The sequence below is a fragment of the Gossypium raimondii genome, chromosome 1 (assembly GCF_025698545.1).
Source record: "Gossypium raimondii isolate GPD5lz chromosome 1, ASM2569854v1, whole genome shotgun sequence".
Lineage (NCBI taxonomy): Eukaryota > Viridiplantae > Streptophyta > Magnoliopsida > Malvales > Malvaceae > Gossypium > Gossypium raimondii.
In genome coordinates, this window is record NC_068565.1 from 9,727,261 (window position 1) to 9,747,919 (window position 20,659).

Genomic DNA, 20,659 nt, shown 5'->3' on the forward strand with positions numbered 1-20,659 from the left:
GTGGAGGGTGTACTAATACTAGATATCAAATCAAAGAATATGGAGATGAAACATATACCAACAAAGATTACATATGCCAATTAACATGTTAATACCATATTTGGTATTTAAAATTATGTCATTTTTCTCACCAAATCTGATGTTACTCCATCTAACTGTCTTTCAATTTATCTCTAAAATCATTTTAATTAAACTTGAAATGCAACCCTCTTCTATGTCCACAAATTGTCTACCTTTTGCTTCTGAAATTTAAAAATTTCAAAACTGGTTTTCTGTATTTTCTTTTTCATGGAATAAATTGCTTTAGTGAAAAGAAAATAATAAAAATGCTATCTTTTCATCTGCATATATGTCTTGTAGTCCTTCAAATATTAATATTAGGATATGTCTTGTAGTACAAGAAAATAGTGGAGGCTGTACTGAAATTGTATATTTTATTTTATTTATCAAGCAATACCAAACACATCAATAAAGAGGAAATGTAAATTTGATATTTATCTCTTACCTATATATATTATTGTATGTCCCTTGATTGAGTCGGTGTCAAGGGGTAGCCGAGTACCAGTTCAAATGGAAAAACCCTAAAAAACCCTTCCTTTTAAATGATAATTAATATTATTGTAATGAAAATTTTGTCTTTTCATACTTTTATATAATTTTTAAATAAAAAATTAAAAAAATATATATTTAAAATAAAATTTATTAAGAATGTTTTTTTTTTTTTACGTGAAATGTATTTGTTTACCGACATCTACATCGTGATTATAACATAATGTGTTGTTGAAGTTTTTTATTTTATTTAACAACAAAAGCATGGTTGAATTTGAATTTCATGATAACACTAGTCTTAGTTTGAACACTAATCAAGAACAGCGTAAGCTGCAAACGTAATCTATTATGGACTGTGTTTTTGTTGAAATCCGATGCGAATCTTGTCTTGACCAACAGCATTCTTATTAAGTCAACACATACCCTTTAATAAATTTATACTCATCTGCTGTTTAACAATATTTACGCTAAGATTTTACTTTCTTTTATTTGTTTCAAGATGTCGTCTATCAATAAGCAATTAAAGGGTAAACAAATAAATAAGAGAGGAAGAAATTGGTGGTAATAAGCTGAAAAATAGTATGAAAATTTTCTATTACATTACGTATTGGTAGCAATTGAAGAGTTTGCAAAAAGCATGTGACAAAAGGGCTGAGACTGCTAAACATGCTTTGAGGTCCATGGAAGCCCTCAGGTTTACCATATGAGGATCCTCCCCATCACCAGGAAAAAAGGAATCCCTTTTTTTAATATATATTTTGTGAATAATTAGTTTAATTTTGTGTTTAAGCCAAAACTGATCACGCCCTTACACACTTTTAATCATAAATAGTTTATCAAGTACGATTTCTTGTTACATCGATTAGTGTAAGAAAATGAACTTCTAAATCAATCTTCCAAGTTTTACTAAAGTAGTTTACCTTTTTATTTGTATATATATAGAGTTTATAACTCCACAGGTTCATTGCAATTTTTTGTGCAATCCTCAAATGGAGTGGCTTGCTAAAACTTTGTTTCTTCCCTTTCTGCTGCAACTGTTGGTGTTACTGCCAATTGCGATGGCAGAAGCTAATGTAAAACCGAAATGGGTGCTACAGAATGAGACTACTGATGGAGCGTCGCCATGGCTCAGGAATGCAGCAAATCCGAGGCCAAGACCTGGTGGATGCATGTTCAGGCCGTGGATATGTGAACAGGGAGAACATCCGCCAACAGCTCGGATGCGTTGTTGTAGGAACCGATGTGTTGACCTTAACTCTGATGATGCTCACTGTGGCTTATGTGCGCTTAGATGTCCATTTACTTGGCAATGCTGCAGGGGGGTCTGTATTAATACGAATATTAGTCCTCTGAATTGTGGTCGCTGTGGAAACCGATGCCCATTTAGGGTTCAATGCTCGTTTGGGATGTGTGGATATGCACAGCCTCGTCCATTCCCTCCTCGCCCACCACGACCATTCCCTCCTCACCCGCCGCGACCGGTCCCTCCTCATCCACCACGACCATTCCCTCCTCCTCATCCTCATCGCCCTCAGCCAACACCATGCCCTCCTACGCAGCCAGGGCCACCGCCCAGGACTTGCCCTCCTGGTTTGCCTCCGCCCCTAACAGGTGATCATTCACCATCAAGGAGTTGAAGTTGTTGAACAGAATCCAGTTAAAGATTCAACTTATATATGCACTATCTGCTTGCTTTCTTCACAAAAGGGAAACTAAAATAAATGCCTTGTATACGTTACGATAGAACTCCCCAGTTGTTTGCATTTTCCTGAAATTTTTATTAAGAAAACTGTTTGGTGTTTTAAATCATTGTCAAAACTCAATAAATAATGGTTCTTCCATATACTCGAAACAGTCATATGCAAGAGCAAGATTCTCATACAAAAGAATGCGATTGAAATGCAAAATTAATGGGACATCAATCATGATATTAGTCGTTCGTGACCAAAGTATTGCCAGAGCATAACAAGAACAATAAAAAAGCTTCCATAAAAACCCATAGGCCATATTTTTGTAAGAGACCACATAGTTTCAGAGGTTTATATCTAATACATCCTAGTTTTCACTACTCTATAACTTTGATTCTACCGCATAAATAAACCTAAAAACCAACTAGTAGGACTTACCACCACCTGTTTGAAATCTAAACCAAATTACAATTCAAAATCTTCCAATTTAAACAACATAATAGAAATGTAAGACAAAAGTACTCAACACTAATTTAAGATTTTTGTTTTACTGCAAAAGATCAAACCCCCTACTTATTGAACAGAAGGGGGAAATAGGAAATTTTTTACTTTAAGATTGATGTGAGCCGTATCAGCAGGCTTCTTGCCTCCTTCTTGATTGGCTACTCCTGACATCTTCTTCTATCTATGGGCCATACGGGATTAGTAGGGTTCAAAATAGCAGTGGCATAGTGGTTCGCAGCCGCTATTTCGCAGTAGCGGCGCCCCCGACACCACTAAACACAGTTCAACAAATTTAACATGCAGCGGATGGCAGCCGCAAGTAGCAGTGTAACGGGAAATAGCGGCGATAACAAGTCCGCTATTTCAGCAAAATCGATGGGAGCAGTGCAGCAGACGCAGAGACGAGAAACAGAAACCGAGCCTGCCATAACTCAAAATCTGATGACTCAAGTAGAAATCAATGTTTAAATTAAGTTTAGGGTATCAAAAATTACCTTAGCTAAATTCCTGGTCTCTCGGCAACTTGAAGGCGCTTGGGTCCTGAAGAGGTGGGTGGCTCGGGAATTTTCGAAGGAGTGTTTATTCGGACTAAGAGTTTTATTTGAATTTTAAATTGTAAATATCTGGAATGGGTTCAATCAATGGGATTGGTCTCGAAACTATTTTTTTTTATTTAAAAAATCGAACTTTAATAAATTGGATTGGACCGAAGTATGTTGGATTCAAAATTTGTTGTCATTGAATTAATTTTAAATATAATGTATCTAATTATGATTCAGAAATTATTGTTTTGAACTCATCACCTACGGTAGGGTTGAAAATGAATTTTATATTATTTAGGCTTTAGTAAAACAATTAAAATAGAAATTGTGGTATTATTTTGGAGTCAATTTTTTCATTAATGGTGTATTTTGATAATTATTTTATTTTAAGATTTCAACATATTTTTAATATTTATATTGCTTTTTATTTGACTGGGTGTAATTGAATAATAATGAAAATGTTTTATATTTTATATTTAAAGAATAGGAAATGGCCATAAGGTTAAAAAGAAAGGAAGGTAATAAAACAATATATACACTCGTAGAAAAAGAATATAATGAAAATTTAAGTGATTAATCTTATAAATATGGGTGTTTGACGTTTAAATACTACTCCACTTTATTGGCTTTTAAAACAAAATAAATTAACTAATTAATAATAAGTTTTAAAGAATATTGTTTCAAAAGGAAACAAGCTTATATAATTATTTATAATCGTATTCAATACAATATATTATTTATATATTTTAAATATTATTGTTTAATATATATATATATATATATATATGCTTGTAAGCATAAGATAAATCTATTTTCCGGGAGTGAGGTGGGGGCAAATATTATTAAATTTACTATCATTTCACAGTTGGCACGTGCTGCTTCATCACCTGCACCGCTCCACTTTCGATGCATAATCTTGAAAACTATTACCACCAAGGCTTCAATTAGTGAGTTTCTCCATATGTTACACAAATTAGACCGGTTCCAGTGGATTATTTAAGTTATATTTGACCAGTTAACCTCCATGAGACGGTTTGTGTGCATTTGTCACTGGCTTTGATTTGCGACCTATGACACTCTTCTCCACTCTCGATGCTTAATCTTAAAAACCACTATCACCTCCGTAGATGTTGGATACATCCATCCCCGTCCCACTTCATTTCGCTTCAATTTAATTTTTGCCACTTGGCTTTAATATTTTCAATTTTTTAAAGTCAAATAAATATTTAAACATAAAATATATGAATTTTTCTATGTTATGTTATTACATTTTTACCTTTTTAATAGTTTATATATACAATGATAAATAGTAATTTCATATAGTGGAGCAAGTCGGAGTGGGGTAAGTAATTATCATAATCATTCCATACCCACTATTCAAAAGAAAAAATCCACCCCGTTTCGCCCCGTGATAAATGTCAAAAGTAACATGTTTTAGCCTCATTCTTAATGCATTTTTAGATGATTATTCGATTTAAAATGGTGAATTTTATGCTTTTAATCCTTTAAATTCATGTTTCTATACTCAGGAGAGCATTTGATAATGAAAGAAGCGAAAATCGGAGCAAGTTTTAGGAGCCACATGGGCTGGGCACAAGGCTGTGTGAGCCACACGGGCTACCATACGACCACATGCCAAATCGTGTGAAAATCACGAATCGTGCTCTAAATACACGAAAAAATGCAATTTTTAGGTTTTTAGGGCATTTTAAGACCTATATACAACAAAGATAAGAAGAGAGGAGTGAGTCGTCATAGAATACTCAAGAAAACAACTTGGAAAACACCACTGAAGCTAACTCTGAAGCAGATTTCCATCAAGATTAAAGATCTCGTTTTGATTTCTTTGAAGTTTATTATGAGTTTCTTAATTTCTTGTGGTTATATTGTTTTCTGGATGTTTTTATTTGCGATTATGAACTAACTTTCTAAATACCTAGGGGAGATAAACCCTATGATGAATTCTGTCTATTGATTTTTGTTTTACGTAATAAATACTTGAATCTTGTTCTCAATTATGTGTGTTTAATTCTTGGTTTAATATTTCTGGACTATTAACTCATATGCTTAAATTAAAGGAGGAAAAATTTCTGTTTAAGAGGAGATCTAGTATAATTGAGTGGAGTTGCATGCAATCCTAGAAATAGAACAACATAAATCTACAAGATTACAGTCAAATCTAATAGGGGGATTCATAGATCGAGTTAATGCGATAATAGGAGTTTTAATTATAAATAAATTTTAATTAATCAACGTAGAGTTAGTTGCTCTTACTCTCGAAAGAGATATAAGCATAATTTAGGGATTTCTACGAATCAAGATGCTAAGTGAAGAAATTGTTTAATTCAGATTGATAATGATAGATGAAATCTAGGTAGATTCTTTCCTGAGTATTATCTCGCTTCTTGGTTGTTAATCGATTATTTTCCTAATTTGTTCTTTGTTGTGTTCTTTAGTTAATTAATTTAGTTTTAATCAATCACTCTAATTTGTCGGTTAAATAATAGAAAGACGGTAATTACTAGTACTTTTAGTCTTCGTGGAAACGATATCTGTGCTCATTGTAACTATACTATTAATTGGTATGTGCATTTGCCTTTGTCAAATTTTTAGTTGATTTTGTGGACATCACCCCGTGTTGACACCATTTTTTGGATAAAAACGGGGTCGACTTGGGTTTTGAAAAAATGAAAACGAAAATGGGAGTCGCCACCAATATTTTTTAATGAGGTGTGATTGGATCACCTCAAAAAGTGGTTGTTTTTAATAAATGATTTGATTTTATTAAAACAACGGTTTTGGTCCACGAAATTCAGAAAAACAGGTTCGGGAGTCGGTTACGCACGAGGAAGGATTAGCACCCTCGATACGCCCAAAATTGGTACCTAGTTGATTACTCAAGGTCTGAATGTCGGAAATTGAAAACTTTAAAGAAATTTAAAATACGATCCTTAAAAAAACTTGAATGGCATGGATTAAAATTTAAGAGGATATTTGGCAATTTGGTTAAACGAGAATCCGAAACCCAGCACATTAGGGCACGTTCCTCGAATTTCCAAAGGCAAAACATTGCCTTATTTTGAAATATATATATATTTTAAAAAAGGGTATTAAGACATTTGGTTGAACGAGAAAAATCAACACCCAGCACCTTAGGGTGTGTTTTCTCAATTTCAAACATAAAACATTGCCATATTTTGAAATTTTTAAATGATATTAAGCCATTTGGTTGAATGAGAAAATCGACACCCAAAGACCTTAGGCGTGTTTTCTCAATTTCCAAACGCAAAACATTGCCTTATTTAGAAATATTTTCCTTTTTAAAATATGATATTAATATGCAGTGGAACAATAAATATGATAGTGTGAAATAAAATGAACAAAACAAATAATAAAATAAATCAATCATGCATATATCATAGCAAATAAATAAATAAACTAAAGCATAAAGATGGACATATAAATGAATACATAAGTGAACATAAAATTAAAGGAAAATATATGAAAATTATAAAATATAAAAAGGTAGGTACATATGAGGGAAATATGTATGTATATACATAAAATTATGGAAATATAAAAGATGCGTATATAAAAGTATGTATATATGTGTATACTTTTATAAAAGAGAACTATGTACGTATAAATATGTTATATAAATGTATTAACGTGTGTATATATATATATATACTTTGAAATTATAAAATAAAAACATATGCACATATTTTAAAATTATTATATAAAATATATATATAAGTAAGTATATACATATTCGTGAGAAAAAAATATAAATATAAATATACATATATATAAATATATATATAATGAGTATTTATGTATGTATAAAAAATAAAAATATATATACATATATATATATATATGTAAGCAATTATATAATAATAATATAATATGTCACATATATCTAAGATTTATATAAGTAAATATAAGTATAAATATAATGATAGTAATAAGAATATTAGTAATAATACTAATAATAAAAATAATAAAAATAATAATAATAATAAAACTACTGAAAAAAGGACTAAATCGAAATAAAATAAAAATACTGGGCGAATTTGAAATAAAAAAGACGAAAAGGACCAAAATGTGACTCGCGAGAAAGGACGGAGGGCCAAATGGGAAATAATCCCCATCCTCCAAAACGCGCAGGTTCAATAGGGACCAAACTGGAAAGCAAAACAAATTAATGGTGCCAAATTAAAACACAAAACGAAAAGCCAAAGGAGTAAATTGAAAGAGGGTGACAATGTGAAAGTACTCGCAGCGCAAATAGCCCATAAGGCGCAAAACACGCGGACCTTGGCATGGTCGGGTTGAGATTCGGGTAAGGGCAAAACGACGTCGTTTTGGGGCCTTTCTGACCCTTCCAAAACGGCGCCGTTTTGGATTCCTATATAAGTAAAAACCCTAAAAAATCATTTCATCCTCTTTAAAAAATTTGAAAACTCTCCTTCTCTCCTTTCATTAAACTCCGCTCAACATCCCATGAGTGCTCTATTATCGGCGTTGTCGTCGCTGGCCACCACCAGACACGGTGGCCGAAAATCTAAAAAAGGTATTTTTTTGCTTTTTTTTACGTTTATACGTTTTATATTTGTAAAATAAAAGAAATAAAATCGAATACAATCAGTTTCGAAAGGAAGAAAAATAAAAAGGAAATTAGGAAAGGAAATAGATCTTATACCGAAAAAAGTTTCTTGAATCTGTTTTTTTTCTTTTATTTCTTAAAATCGTGAAAGAGAGACTTTACAATAGATTTTCTTTGGCTTTATAGCCGATTACATGTTATTATTTTTCTTTTTTTGTTCTTTACGTGTCTTCTCCCCTTGCAGGTGGAGTCAGTGGCGACGTGACGTGACGGAGGCGTGTGAGGCGTAGTGGCAGGTGGGCATAGTAGGGTAGGGCGGCGGCAGAGGCTAGAAGAGACCTGAAGGCCCTAGGTACGGCGCCTAGGGTTTTTTCTTTCATTTTGTTTGGCTGAAAATGTTTAGTTTTGGGCTTAGGGTTTCAGTTTGGTAGTGGGCTGGTATTGTAATGTGGGCTTGTGGGTTGTAATTGGGTATTGGGTCTTTTATTTATAATGGGCCCCGGGCAAATTTGGGCTTTTACAGCTGCCCCTCTTTGCTCGTTGTTGTGTAACGAGAACAGAGCAAAGACTAAGAAAGACCAAATTTGCCCGGTCTTGCCGAGCCTCGACTTCTCTTGACGCTTCTCTTCAAGTAGCTTCGTTCCAGTCCATTGTGTCTTGTCACTTCAATCCACTCTACTGCGCTTTAGGGAAATCTGACTTGTAGCTTCAATCTTCTTCGCAGCAACTTCAGGGGGACGAGATTTATGGTTTAAGTCTGTTCCACTACAACGTCAGGGAGATAAGACTTGCTGTGATCTGCTCCACTACTGCTTAGGGAGATAAGACTTGATGCGATTTGCTCCACTACTGCTTAGGGAGATAAGATCTGGTTTCTTTCGTCTGCTTCACTACTGCTTAGGGAGATAAGATCTGTGGTTTTAATCCGTTCCGCTGTAACTTCAGGGAGATAGGATAGTGTCTTCGATCTGCTCCGCTGTAACCTCAGGGGGATAAGATCTGAAATTCTTCGATCTACTCTCATCAGTAACCTCGGGAGATAAGACACATGCGATCTGCTCTCTGTAACCCGAGAGATAAGATCCTTTATTTTAATCCGCTCCACTGTAACCCGGGGAGATAGGATTATGTCTTCAATCTGCTCATTGTAACCTCGGGAGATAAGATCGAAAGTCTTGGTCTACTCCACTGTAACCTCAGGGAGATAAGACCTGGTGCGATCTGCTCTACTGTAACTTCAGAGAGATAAGATCCTTTATTTTAATCAGCTTCACTGCAACCGATGGAGGCAAGGCTTTGTTTTTTATCTGCTCCGTTGTTAATGCAGGAAGGCAAGATCTGCTATCTTCAATCAGCTCCACTACAACCGATGGAGACAAGGCTTTGTTTTCAATCTGCTTCGTTGTTAACGCAGGAAGGCAAGATCTGCTATCTTCAATCAGCTCCACCATAACCGAGAGAGGCAAGGTTTGTGTCTTCGACCTGTTTCGCTGTCAATGCAGGAAGGCAAGATCTGTTGTCTTCAACCAGCTCCATCACAATTGAGAGAGGCAAGGTTTGTGTCTTCGACCTGCTTCGCTGTCAATGCAGGAAGGCAAGATCTTTTGTCTTCAACCAGCTCCATCACAACCGAGAGAGGCAAGGTTTGTGTCTTCGACCTGCTTCGCTGTCAATGCAGGAAGGCAAGATCTATTATCTTCAACCAGCTCCATCACAACCGAGAAAGGCAAGGTTTGTGTCTTAGACCTGCTTCGTTGTCAATACAGGAAGGCAAGATCTTTTGTCTTCAACCAGCTCCATCACAACCGAGAGAGGCAAGGTTTGTGTCTTCGACCTACTTCGCTGTCAATGTAGGAAGGCAAGATATATTATCTTCAACCAGCTCCATCACAACCGAGAGAGGCAAGGTTTGTGTCTTCGACCTGCTTCACTGTCAATCAATGCAGGAAGGCAAGATCTTTTGTCTTCAACCAGCTCCATCACAACCGAGAGGTAAGGTTTGTGTCTTCGACACCTTCATTGTCAATGCAGGAAGGCAAGATCTTTAACTTCGTTGATCTGTTCTCTGGGGAACATAACCTGTATGTTCTATTTTATGAACTTAATTGTGCCTAGTGATTAGGATGACATGATCATAATGAATCAAATGCTCCTAACTATATGTGTATGAATGACATTTGAATGAATGCAAAATGTCACGAAAATGATTCCTTAATGCTTAGGTTATCATCACGCAAAAGCTTATTAAGGCTTTATCACTGACATGCTACAACGCCTTTTTGCTCGACTGGCATATCCAAAGAAACACTTAATCCGATTGCCCCCTACCGTGAACGTCAAAGTTCAATCCACTGGGACATAAAATTTGTACCATGAATCTCCCACTGTAACCCAAGGGTAGAAAGATATGGCTTTTCTCAATCTTTTCCTATCTCAATTCCAGGATACAGAATGTGAAGCTCTTTGGTCCTTTACCTCATTCCCAAGGTGTCATACCAAATGTTCATGCACAATTGCAAAATTTTATTCTCCAAGAAAACATTTACTTATCACTCGGTGATCATTGCTTGTTTGTTCATTGAAGCTTTGTCACCAAGACGACATCTTGTCATGTTGTTCAATCAATGTTTTGATGACAAAATCCAAAAGGATGGTCTTTATTTAGACTCTTCCTTCTTAGATATTTCAACCTTTAAACTTGGTGTGTTCTAAACAATAGTCCTGTTTCAGGTTCCTGTATTATTTAGAAACTTTTAGAGTAATATGCAAAACTTCCCTTGTGAAAGTTTTATTAGTCCATTAATCATTATTCCAATGCAACATGCTTGCAAAAAGAACATAATGATGGATAAAATAGAATTGATTTTAGAGCATAGCTCGAAATGAATAAATTATCAAGGATAGCAAGAATAAAAGATGAATTGATTAGAACATGTATCTTGAAAAAGAAAGAAGTATTCCAAGAATGACAAATTCAATTTATAAATAGTATGAATGTCAGGTGCCCCAGATATCACAGCTTGAACTTCTCTGTACAAACTTTCTGAAGACTTTCCTGAGTTTGACATGTGTTTAGGAGATCTACAGGACTTTGTCGATGCCCTAAGATGTCGCCCTACCCTTTCAGGTATAGCAGGATCACCACATGCCCCAATCTGATCACTTCATGCCAAGAGATGTCATAAGTGCCAAATTTATGGAGACAAAATTCATGTGCCTCATTAACCTCTTTATGTTATGACTTCTCCATGACCTTTCTCCATGGCTAAATTTATGGACGTCATTGGGCCGATCTTGCCAAAAGCTTTCAAGGTATCGATTCATCTTTGTGGTCATCGACTACTTCACCAAGTGGGTAGACGTCACTTCCTATGCCAATGTCACGAAGTCGGCAGTCAACAAATTCTTATAAAAAGAGAGCATATGTCGGTATGGAATGCCAGAAAGGATTATAACTGACAATGCATTGAATTGGAACAACAACACAATAGCAGAGATCTATAGTCAATTCAAGATCAAACAACACAGCTTATCACTATATCGCCCAAAAATGAATGGTGCAGTAGAGGCAGCAAATAAGAACTTTAAGAAGATTGTGAGGAAAATGACAGAGCCTTATAAAGATTGACATGAGAAGTTACCATTTTCCCTTTATGCTTATCGAAAGTCTATCAAAACTTCCATCGGGGTAACGCCTTTCTTATTGGTTTATGAAATGAATGTGGTTTTTCCCATTGAAGTCGAGATGTACTAGAATGAATCCAATCTCGATATGATCAATTGAACTTGATTGAAGAGAATAGGCTGAAAGTTATCCATCATGGTCAGATGTACCAAAAACGAATGATGCGAGCTTATGACAAAAAGGTTCGCCCTAGGGAATTCCATGAGGGTGGCCTGGTATTGAAAAAGATATTGCCTATACAAAAAGACTTCAGAGGAAAATGGATGCTTAATTGGGAATGATGTTATATGATAAAGAATTTTTTTTTGGAGGAGCATTGATTCTTACTGAGATGGATGGCAAAAAATTACCTAATCCCATAAATTCAGATTCAGTTAAGAAATACTTTACCTAAAAAAAATGAGAGGCCAATGCGAAAACTCGCAAAAGGGCGCTTGAGACTAAAGGGGCTTTGAGTTGAAAACCCAGGAAAGGGCAGCTCAAGCTTAGATCGAAGATTGAACATATGGTAGTCATGTCTTCTCAGAAGGAGAAACATTACATCTTAGGGCATTAGCAAAGTACTCTAGATCTCCTAAACACATATCAGGCTCAAAATGGTCCTCAAAGAAGTTAGTGAAGAAAAGCTTATGCTACGATATTTGGGGCACCTAATTTCATCTTACTCATTGTGTATTTTAGCAACGTTTGTTATTTTTGATTAATCTATTTCTTTCGAGTTTTGCTCCTAATAAATTTCAATCTTGTCCATTGTTGCAATCTTTTTCAAGCATTTTTACATTGAAATAATGATTAATAGACTAACAATATTCAAGTAAAAGGATTTGTGCATATTTCTCTAAAAGGTTTCTAAATAGTATAAAGACCTGAAACATGACCACTAGTTAGAACTAACCAAATCTAAGGGTGTGAAATATTTGAGAATGAATAGTCTAAATTGTGATTAATTCTTCGGGTTTCCTGTCAAAGATACCAGATCTAAACAAGAAGGTACGGTAACACATCAGTGATAGAACTTTGACGAACAACGAGCAATGTCAACCTAAGCACTAAAAAAGGGATCATTTTCAAAAATGACATTCTGCAGTCATACATATATCATTCATATACATCTAGTTAGGAGCATTTGATTCATTCTGATCATAACATCCTAATCGCTTGGTATAAATATAGACCTATGAGATGGATTCTACAAGTCATGTTCCCCAGAGAATGGTGCAACAAATCAATGAGACCACAAATCCTATACCCCTGAAGTTGCAGTAGGTCGGATTGAGCAAATCTTATCTCCCTGAAGTTGCAGTGGAGCATATTGAAGCTACAAATCTTATCTCGCTGAAGCTGCAATAAAGTAGATTGAAGCAACAAATCTTATCTCCCTGAAGTTACAGTGGAGTAGATTAAAGTTACAAATCTTATCTCCCTAAAGTTACAGTGGAACAAATTGAAGCTACAAATCTTATCTCGCTGAAGTTGCAGTGGAATAGATTGAAGTGACAAATCCTATACCTCTGAAGTTGCAGTGGGTCGAATTAAATCTACCATAACGAGTCTTATTTCCCTGAAGTTACAGTGGAACAAATTAAAGGTACAAGCTACAAGTCATATCTCGCTGAAGTAGTAGTGGGGCAGATTGAAGTTACGAATCTCATTTCCCTGAAGTTACAGTAGAGTAAATTGAAACTACAATTCCTATACCCCTGAAGTTGCAGTGGGTTAGAATGAGGCTACTTGAAAAAGAGAAGCACCAAAGAAGTCAAGATTCGACAAGACCAGACGAAATTGGTCCTTTTTAAAGTCTTTGCTCCATTCTTGTTACACGACAACGAGAAAATAGGGGCAGCTGTAACAGCCCAATTTTGCTCGGCCCAACCCAAACTAAACCAAAATAAATAAATAAATAAACAAACAAAGTCCATTATTAAAAGTCCAATTACAAAATGGCCCAAAAACAAAGCCTAATAGCACAAAAACCCTCAAGCCCATTATCTAAAAACTTTCAAAAACTTTAGGGTTTCTGCGCGCCGCCACTTTCGCCTTGTTAGCGACCTTGATGCCCGAGGTCTGATTCCATGCGCGACCTTCTAGCGCCGTTGACCTTGCCGTGGGTACCTACAAAGAGAGAACGAAAATGACAGAGAGCAAAAATAGTGGAAACAGTAGAAGCAACAAGAAAAAATACAAAAAATAATTAATATGTAATATATGGCTATAAAAGCCATAACCACATATTGTAAATTTTTACGGAGAAAATACAGAGAAAATACGAAGAACAAAAAAAAGGTTAAAAGAAAAAGGTGATTATTTTCCTTTTTTTATATTCGAAAAATAGAATAAAAATATAATTTTTTTTACATGTTCGCAATCGCTACAAGGTTGTCACCTTCAATGAAAGGTGACTCATTTTTTGATGAAAAGGTTTTCAAAACCTAGAAACCGAAGGGTTCTTTGGGGATTTTTGTGACCTTTGGCAGATTTTTGGGAAATATCAACCCCAGATTTAGATTTTGGGAGCCGAAACACTCAAAAATGGGGTTGTTTTGTGGATTCCGAACACCGGGAATGGCGAAGCCAGTCGCCGGCGGCCAGTGGCCGTTGTGGGGGCTCATCGGACTTGTGGGTCGGCCCAAGGGTGACTAGAGAGAAAAAAAAAGGGTTTCAAATTGTTTTTTTAAAGTTACACAAAAATGAAAATTTAAAAAAAAAATTGGTTTATATAGGCAGGCCTAAACGATGTCGTTTTGGCCAGTGTTCTTAGGTCCCAAAACGGTGTTGTTTTGACGCTACCCAAGACCCGACCAGAACCGCATAGGATTCGCGCATTTTTGGTATGGCGTCTATTTGTTCATTGGGTCCTTCCGCTTTTGCGACTTGTTTTAATTTAGTCCTGTTTTATTTTTTATTTTGCCATTTAATTCTGTTTTATTTTCATTTTGGTCCATGGGCCATTTTTTTAAAATGGATACCTGAAACAATGTCGTTTTGAAGCGACCCGAGGCCCGACCCGAACCATCCTAGGATCTGCATGTTTTTTAGGGGGATATTTGCAGCTTTAGTCCTTCTGCCTTTTGAGTTATTTTAATTTGGTCCTAATTTCACTATTATTTCTTTTTAGAAATTATGCCATTCAATTTTAACTCGCTTTCAATTAGTCTTCGGTTCGCTGATCTTCTGGGGAAATGACACGTGTCCTGAGGTTTGGAATAATTGCCCATTTGGTCCCTGTTTGTTTTTGCGTTTTCATTTTAGGCATTTTATTTATTTGTTTGTTTAGTTTTTCTTTATAATTTTCATTTTTAATTTCAATTTAATCCTTCGTTTATCTTATTTTACCATTTATGGACCTTTTTTATATTTTATTTTATTTTTATTATTTCCTTACCCTTTTTTAAATATTTAAAATTTATGTTATTGAAATTCTCCTTTTATGTATTTTTTATGTTGTATCATTATTATCATTATTTTTAGTATTCATATTAATATTATGATTATCGCTATTATTATTATAAATTGACATTTTATCATTATGGTTACATTATTATTACTTACTAGCATGGCATCTTTATTTTATCTTTTATTTATTTGTTTATTTGTTCATTTATTTATTTGCCTATCATTTTAATATCATCATTTCTTTTTTTTACCCGCTACTATATTACTTTATTTTGCCAACATCCATACCGCATATCGTGTTAAAACATATTCATCAATTTTATTATTAAGCCTAGATAAATTAAAAAGCATATCGTTTAAAAAAAAAAGTTGCATTCATTTTACCTAACGAATAAGAAATGTTTGAAAACCAAGGCAAGGTTCGTTATTATTTTTTTGAATATCCCTTTCGAAAATAAAAAGACCAAAATTTAAGTAATGATCGAGGATTTAAAGCATCGTGTCCTAACTTACGAGATATGGTATTTTCTTCTCGATTAACTTGAAATAAGGCATTTTCATGAAGATTACTTTAGGTAAGCGATATTTTGATAATAATAAAAAAAATCATGAAAAGAGGGATTGTATTTTGAATTTTCTTCGAATTTTCAATTTTCGACATCAAGACATCAAGTAACCAACGAGGTACCATTTTTGGGTGTTATGAGGGTGCTAATCTTTCCTTATACGTAACCGACTCTCAAACCCGTATTCTTGAATTTCGTAGGCTAAAAATTATCGTTTTAGTAAAATCTAATCCTTAATTAAAATGATTAAATTTTGAGGTGACCCGATTACACCTAATGAAAAGAATCGGTGACGACTCTATTTTCATTTTAAACTAAAAAAGTTAATTTCAAAAAAAGGTTTCAGCACCAACTATCAATCAACATAGCCAATTGCTAAATAAATAGGCTCTTGGACTATGATCTCTCTAAATATGTATAAAAGAAAGGGAGAGTCAGAATTGGTAATGTGACAACGGAGACAAACACCTCGTAAAATAAGTCAAAGGAATTGAAAGATTTGTGTGGAAATCCATGGTTTCAACATTGTCCTCATTTTTCCTCATCTAAAATTCACCAATTTCTAATGCTTACATTAAACAAAGCTGCATTTTCTTCAACTTTAGTCCATACTAATCTATGCTGTCGCTTACCTACATTGTCCATATTTCTATATAATCTATATTTTCACCTTCTTTCAGTCGATTTCTCACAAATTACAGTAATTTCGATTAGGCCACATTGTTCCATAAATAAATCCTACAATTAACTCTTTTTTTTTTTCACATTTGTTAAAATTTCGGTACATATAAATCGCATCAACTCATTCCATCTAATTTTAACTTTTAACCGTATTGGTCAAAACATTATATATCCATTGATGCATGAATAATATTTAAAAATCATTATGCATCAATCGGTGCATGAATATTTTATATTTGAAATTTATTTAATATAATTTATTTTGATATTTGTAAATATTTTATATACATATATATGTTTTAAAAAATATCGATAAATCTAAAATGATGCACAAAATAAATTGAAATTAATACACACTAATTCTAATAGAAAAAAATGATGTATTTACTGATGCAGTCTTGACTACCTTGATTATGAGTTAATAGGGTAAATTGGATTTTATAGATCTATATAGTATGTAATAAAGATAAATTGGGTTTTATTGAAAATTAATATTACAAGATTTAATTAAATTTTATAATTTTATGTTTTAATATTACATTTTAATTATTTTTAATTTAATTTTTATTTAATGTTCAAAAATTCAATTACGTCTGATTAGTTGTTTTTAAGTTATTATATTTTTATTATATATTTTCAAATCAATAAATATCTTATGGTAAAAAAATCAGTAAATATGAGAAATTTAAGTTCAATTTTATTTCTGAAAATATTTTTATTTTCATTTTAAAAATTATTTTTTAAAATTAAAAAAATCATTTGATAAATAGGCTATTGTCATAAGCTAATTGTAGGGATGGTCAAGATTGAATTGCTCGAGACATAACAAGCTTTTTTTTGTAACAGCAAAGCCAAGGTGAGTGTTCTTTTTTTTTTTTAAGGCAATTGCGGAGCAATTATGGTAATTGTTTGCCTTGCCCTGCCCCAATAAATGAAATGATCATTTTACCCCTGCATATAATTGTTAAAAAGGTAAAAATGTAAAATTACATAATAAAATAAACCCTAAATTCTTTTAATATATAACTTTTAAAAGGGTATATAATGTATTAGTTATTTAAAAAAAAATCGGGGTGAGACAAGAACGAATGTATTAATCATTCATGAATGTGGTAGTAGTTTTAAAGATTATGCATTCGAGTAGGGTGGGTAGGGAGTAGAGTGTATTAGTTATGGAGCAATGTGAATTTGACAATATCCATTCATGCCTTTCTCTGTTGTTATCCCTAATTATTTATAATGTTTTTAAATCAAATCAAAAGTTAAATTAATCATAGGTTAATTGATTAGATATTAAACCAATTAGTTATATTAAATATTAAATAATATAAAAATATATTTAAAATATGTATTTTACTAAATGGTCAAATTTGTTTAAAAAGAAATTCAAGGGTTAAATGCCAAACCTCTTTACATGGAATACTTTTCATTGTTCAAAAGATTTTGGGTTGAATTGTACATATTGATCCAAATGCATTATTGATTAATATTTACTTTTTTAGAAATATAAATTCATTTATTTATTTTATCTACCTAGGGTGTGGCCTATAATGGGTCTTTTCGGTAGTGTGCCAAACTTCAAACTCACAAATATGAAAACACTGACGTTTGAAACCAAGAGAGATTATGTATGATCAAATTTATTGTCAAACAAGCAGTTGGATTTTGGGGGACCATATTGATTTCAGACCAAATATTTGTTTTGAGTTAGAAACGTTTAATTGCAAAACAAGTACCTGTTTTGAAATTTTTAATGAACTTTGTACTACATATTTAACTTCTTAGCCAAACAACATCAAACTCAATTTGTACTCAACCATATATACTTGTTTCCAAGTTCAACAAGGAATGGAATTTTGATTAGTTGTCTTATGGTATATTTTGGTGCATAAATATATGACTCGTATGGTTTATCATTATATATTACTTTATTTGTTTGAATTCAACTATGGGTACGTGTAGAGTGTGCTTTGTATTTATGAATCGACGTTGTGATGGGGAAGAGTTGATGTCCCGATGACATGACACTCGACATCTGAACGACGTCCCGACGAAGGATGTACGACGTTGCGACGTGTTTCCCAATTCAACCATGTTTTTCTTCCGCTAGTTAAACTCTACTATTATTTCTCAATTAAACTCTAATTAGTTTAGGGGTTATTTTAGTCGTGTTTAACCTACGAATTTAGCCTTAAAAGGGTTGTTGTAACCTAGATTAATCATTTTAATCAAATTTGAGATTGAGAGAGTTGCGAGTTTTAGGAAATTTTAGGTTTTATCCAGAGTGCTTTGTTCTTTCAGGATTTAAGGTTATTTGTTGAGATTATCTCCATCTTATACTTTTTTCAATTTTTGCTCATTTAGTAAAGTCTCATTTGCTCGTGGTTTTTTGTCCTCTTCTTTGAAGGAATTTTCCCACGTAAATATTTGTGCGTTTAAATGAGCAAAGTTAGAAACCATATATATTGCAAAGTCTCTAGTTAATCACTTGGTGTTGAAGCAGCACCAATATACATTCGATTTGGGAGAAGATGACTCTGTTAGGGCTCACATCAGTGAGTTTGTTTCTCTCTTGAATGATTTGAAGAACATCGAGGTTCAGATTGATGATGAAGATCAAGTTATGCTACTATTAGCCTCATCATGTTCAGCATGTTTAAATCTACCTGACATCTTTACAATCTAAAAGAAAAACAAGGGTTAGATCGGATCATACACACCACACTATCACAAATTTATATGGCACGTATTTGTATACATTTTACACGCTACGTTCGTTCTGAGAATCGGCTAAACTGAGCTCTAATACCACTAAATATAACACTCTTAACCCTTATTCGTTATCGAAACAGGGTTACGGAGCATTACCAAACTTTACGGATTAAATACGAATATTTCATAATATTTAATAAACATATCCGAAACCAATCATAAATTATTCATATTGTCCCTTATATGAACCCTTGAGGCCTAATATACACCTTAGAAGCGCATATTGGAAGATCAATCGACCAAAATAACCATGAGCAGCTACGATATTATAAGTTTCTTCCTCTTGACCGAATCTGTAACCTTCATTAGCAGATTCATTTTCTGTGGTTTCCCTGATCAAACTAGAGGTTACCAAAGAACCATGCATAGCACTGAATAGGGAGTCGCCGAATATACCAGCTACGCCTAACATGTGAAACGGATGGATAAGGATGTTGTGTTCAGCCTAGAAAACAATCATGAAGTTTAAAGTGCCAGAAATTCCTAGGGGCATACCATCACAAAAACTTCCTTGACCAATTGGATTGATCAAGAAAACAGCGGTAGCAGCTGCAACAAGAGCTAAATATGCAACAGCGATCTAAGGGTGCGTACCCAGACGGAAACTAAGTTCCCATGTAACAAGCTGTCGAAACTATTTTTTTTTTGAAAAAAACAAAAATTTTTGGTATCGACTAATAAAAAATTGGGAGTCGCCACCGATCTTTTATTTGGGTGTGATCGGTTCACCATTAAAAATAAATTTTAGGTCTGCGGGATTTAAAAAATAGGTCCGGGAGTCGGTTACGCACGAGGAAGGGTTAGCACCCTCGTAACGCCCAAAATTGGTACCGAATCAATTGTTTAATGTCTTAGTGTCAAAACTTGAAAAGATTTTATAATACGGTCCTTTGAAAAGAAAATTTTAGTAACCGAATTGGAAAATAAGACTTATCCGCTTTAAAGAAATAAATCGTCACACTCGGTGAGTTAGAGCGCAACGATTCAATCTTCGAAGCTAGATTCATCACCCTTTTTTTAAAAAAAAAATTATACATTTTAAGAAGGATATTTGGTTATTTAGATCATCGAGAAATCAAAACCCGGTAAGTTAGGTTCAATTTTCTTAAAATTCCTAAACACCAAATATTACCTTTATTTTAAAAACGAGACAACAAAATGTCATATCCAATAAGTTAGGATCCAACATTTTGAAATCTAAAGAATTTTATTTTAAAATATACGTCTTAAAAATAGATACTTGATGATATAAATTCATCGAGAAGAATTAAAGCCCAAGAAATTAGGGCACAATTCTCTCAAGAATTATTTAACACCAAGCCCTTTTGAATTTTTGAAATGAAACGATTATAATATCTTAATGAAATGAAATTCTTACAAACAATGTGATTGATTAACAACATATAAGACATATGATGGATAGCCAACTAAAATTTACAATATAGAGCTACCAAACACATAAAGCATCAATTTTAATAATAAACTAATAACCATTCTTACAAATAACCCAAAATTAATATAAAATAATTTTATCATAAGTAAACCAATTGAAATAATAAAATGAATAAAATTTTAAAACATGAAATAAAATTTTATGAATTTTAAATTATAATACATTTTATAAATATGGATATATATTAAGAAAATTCCATATAAATTATGCATTTAAT

General features: G+C 33.5%; 1 protein-coding gene and 1 long non-coding RNA gene across 2 annotated transcripts; one reads left to right on the forward strand and one right to left on the reverse strand.

The window, feature by feature from the left end:
* The first annotated feature begins 1,500 nt into the window (after nucleotides 1–1,500).
* LOC105781075 (stigma-specific STIG1-like protein 4) lies at nucleotides 1,501–2,355 on the forward strand. Its single transcript, XM_012605654.2, has one exon. It carries the CDS (start codon nucleotides 1,539–1,541, stop codon nucleotides 2,184–2,186), a length of 648 nt encoding a protein of 215 aa, XP_012461108.1. The 5' UTR covers nucleotides 1,501–1,538; the 3' UTR covers nucleotides 2,187–2,355.
* Nucleotides 2,356–2,512: 157 nt separating this feature from the next.
* Nucleotides 2,513–3,373, reverse strand: LOC128041336 (uncharacterized). The gene is made up of 2 exons (XR_008196179.1): nucleotides 3,236–3,373; nucleotides 2,513–3,162 (listed from the first exon to the last, which is right to left on the reverse strand). It is a non-coding gene; the product is annotated as an uncharacterized LOC128041336 (long non-coding RNA).
* Between the last annotated feature and the right edge of the window lie 17,286 nt (nucleotides 3,374–20,659).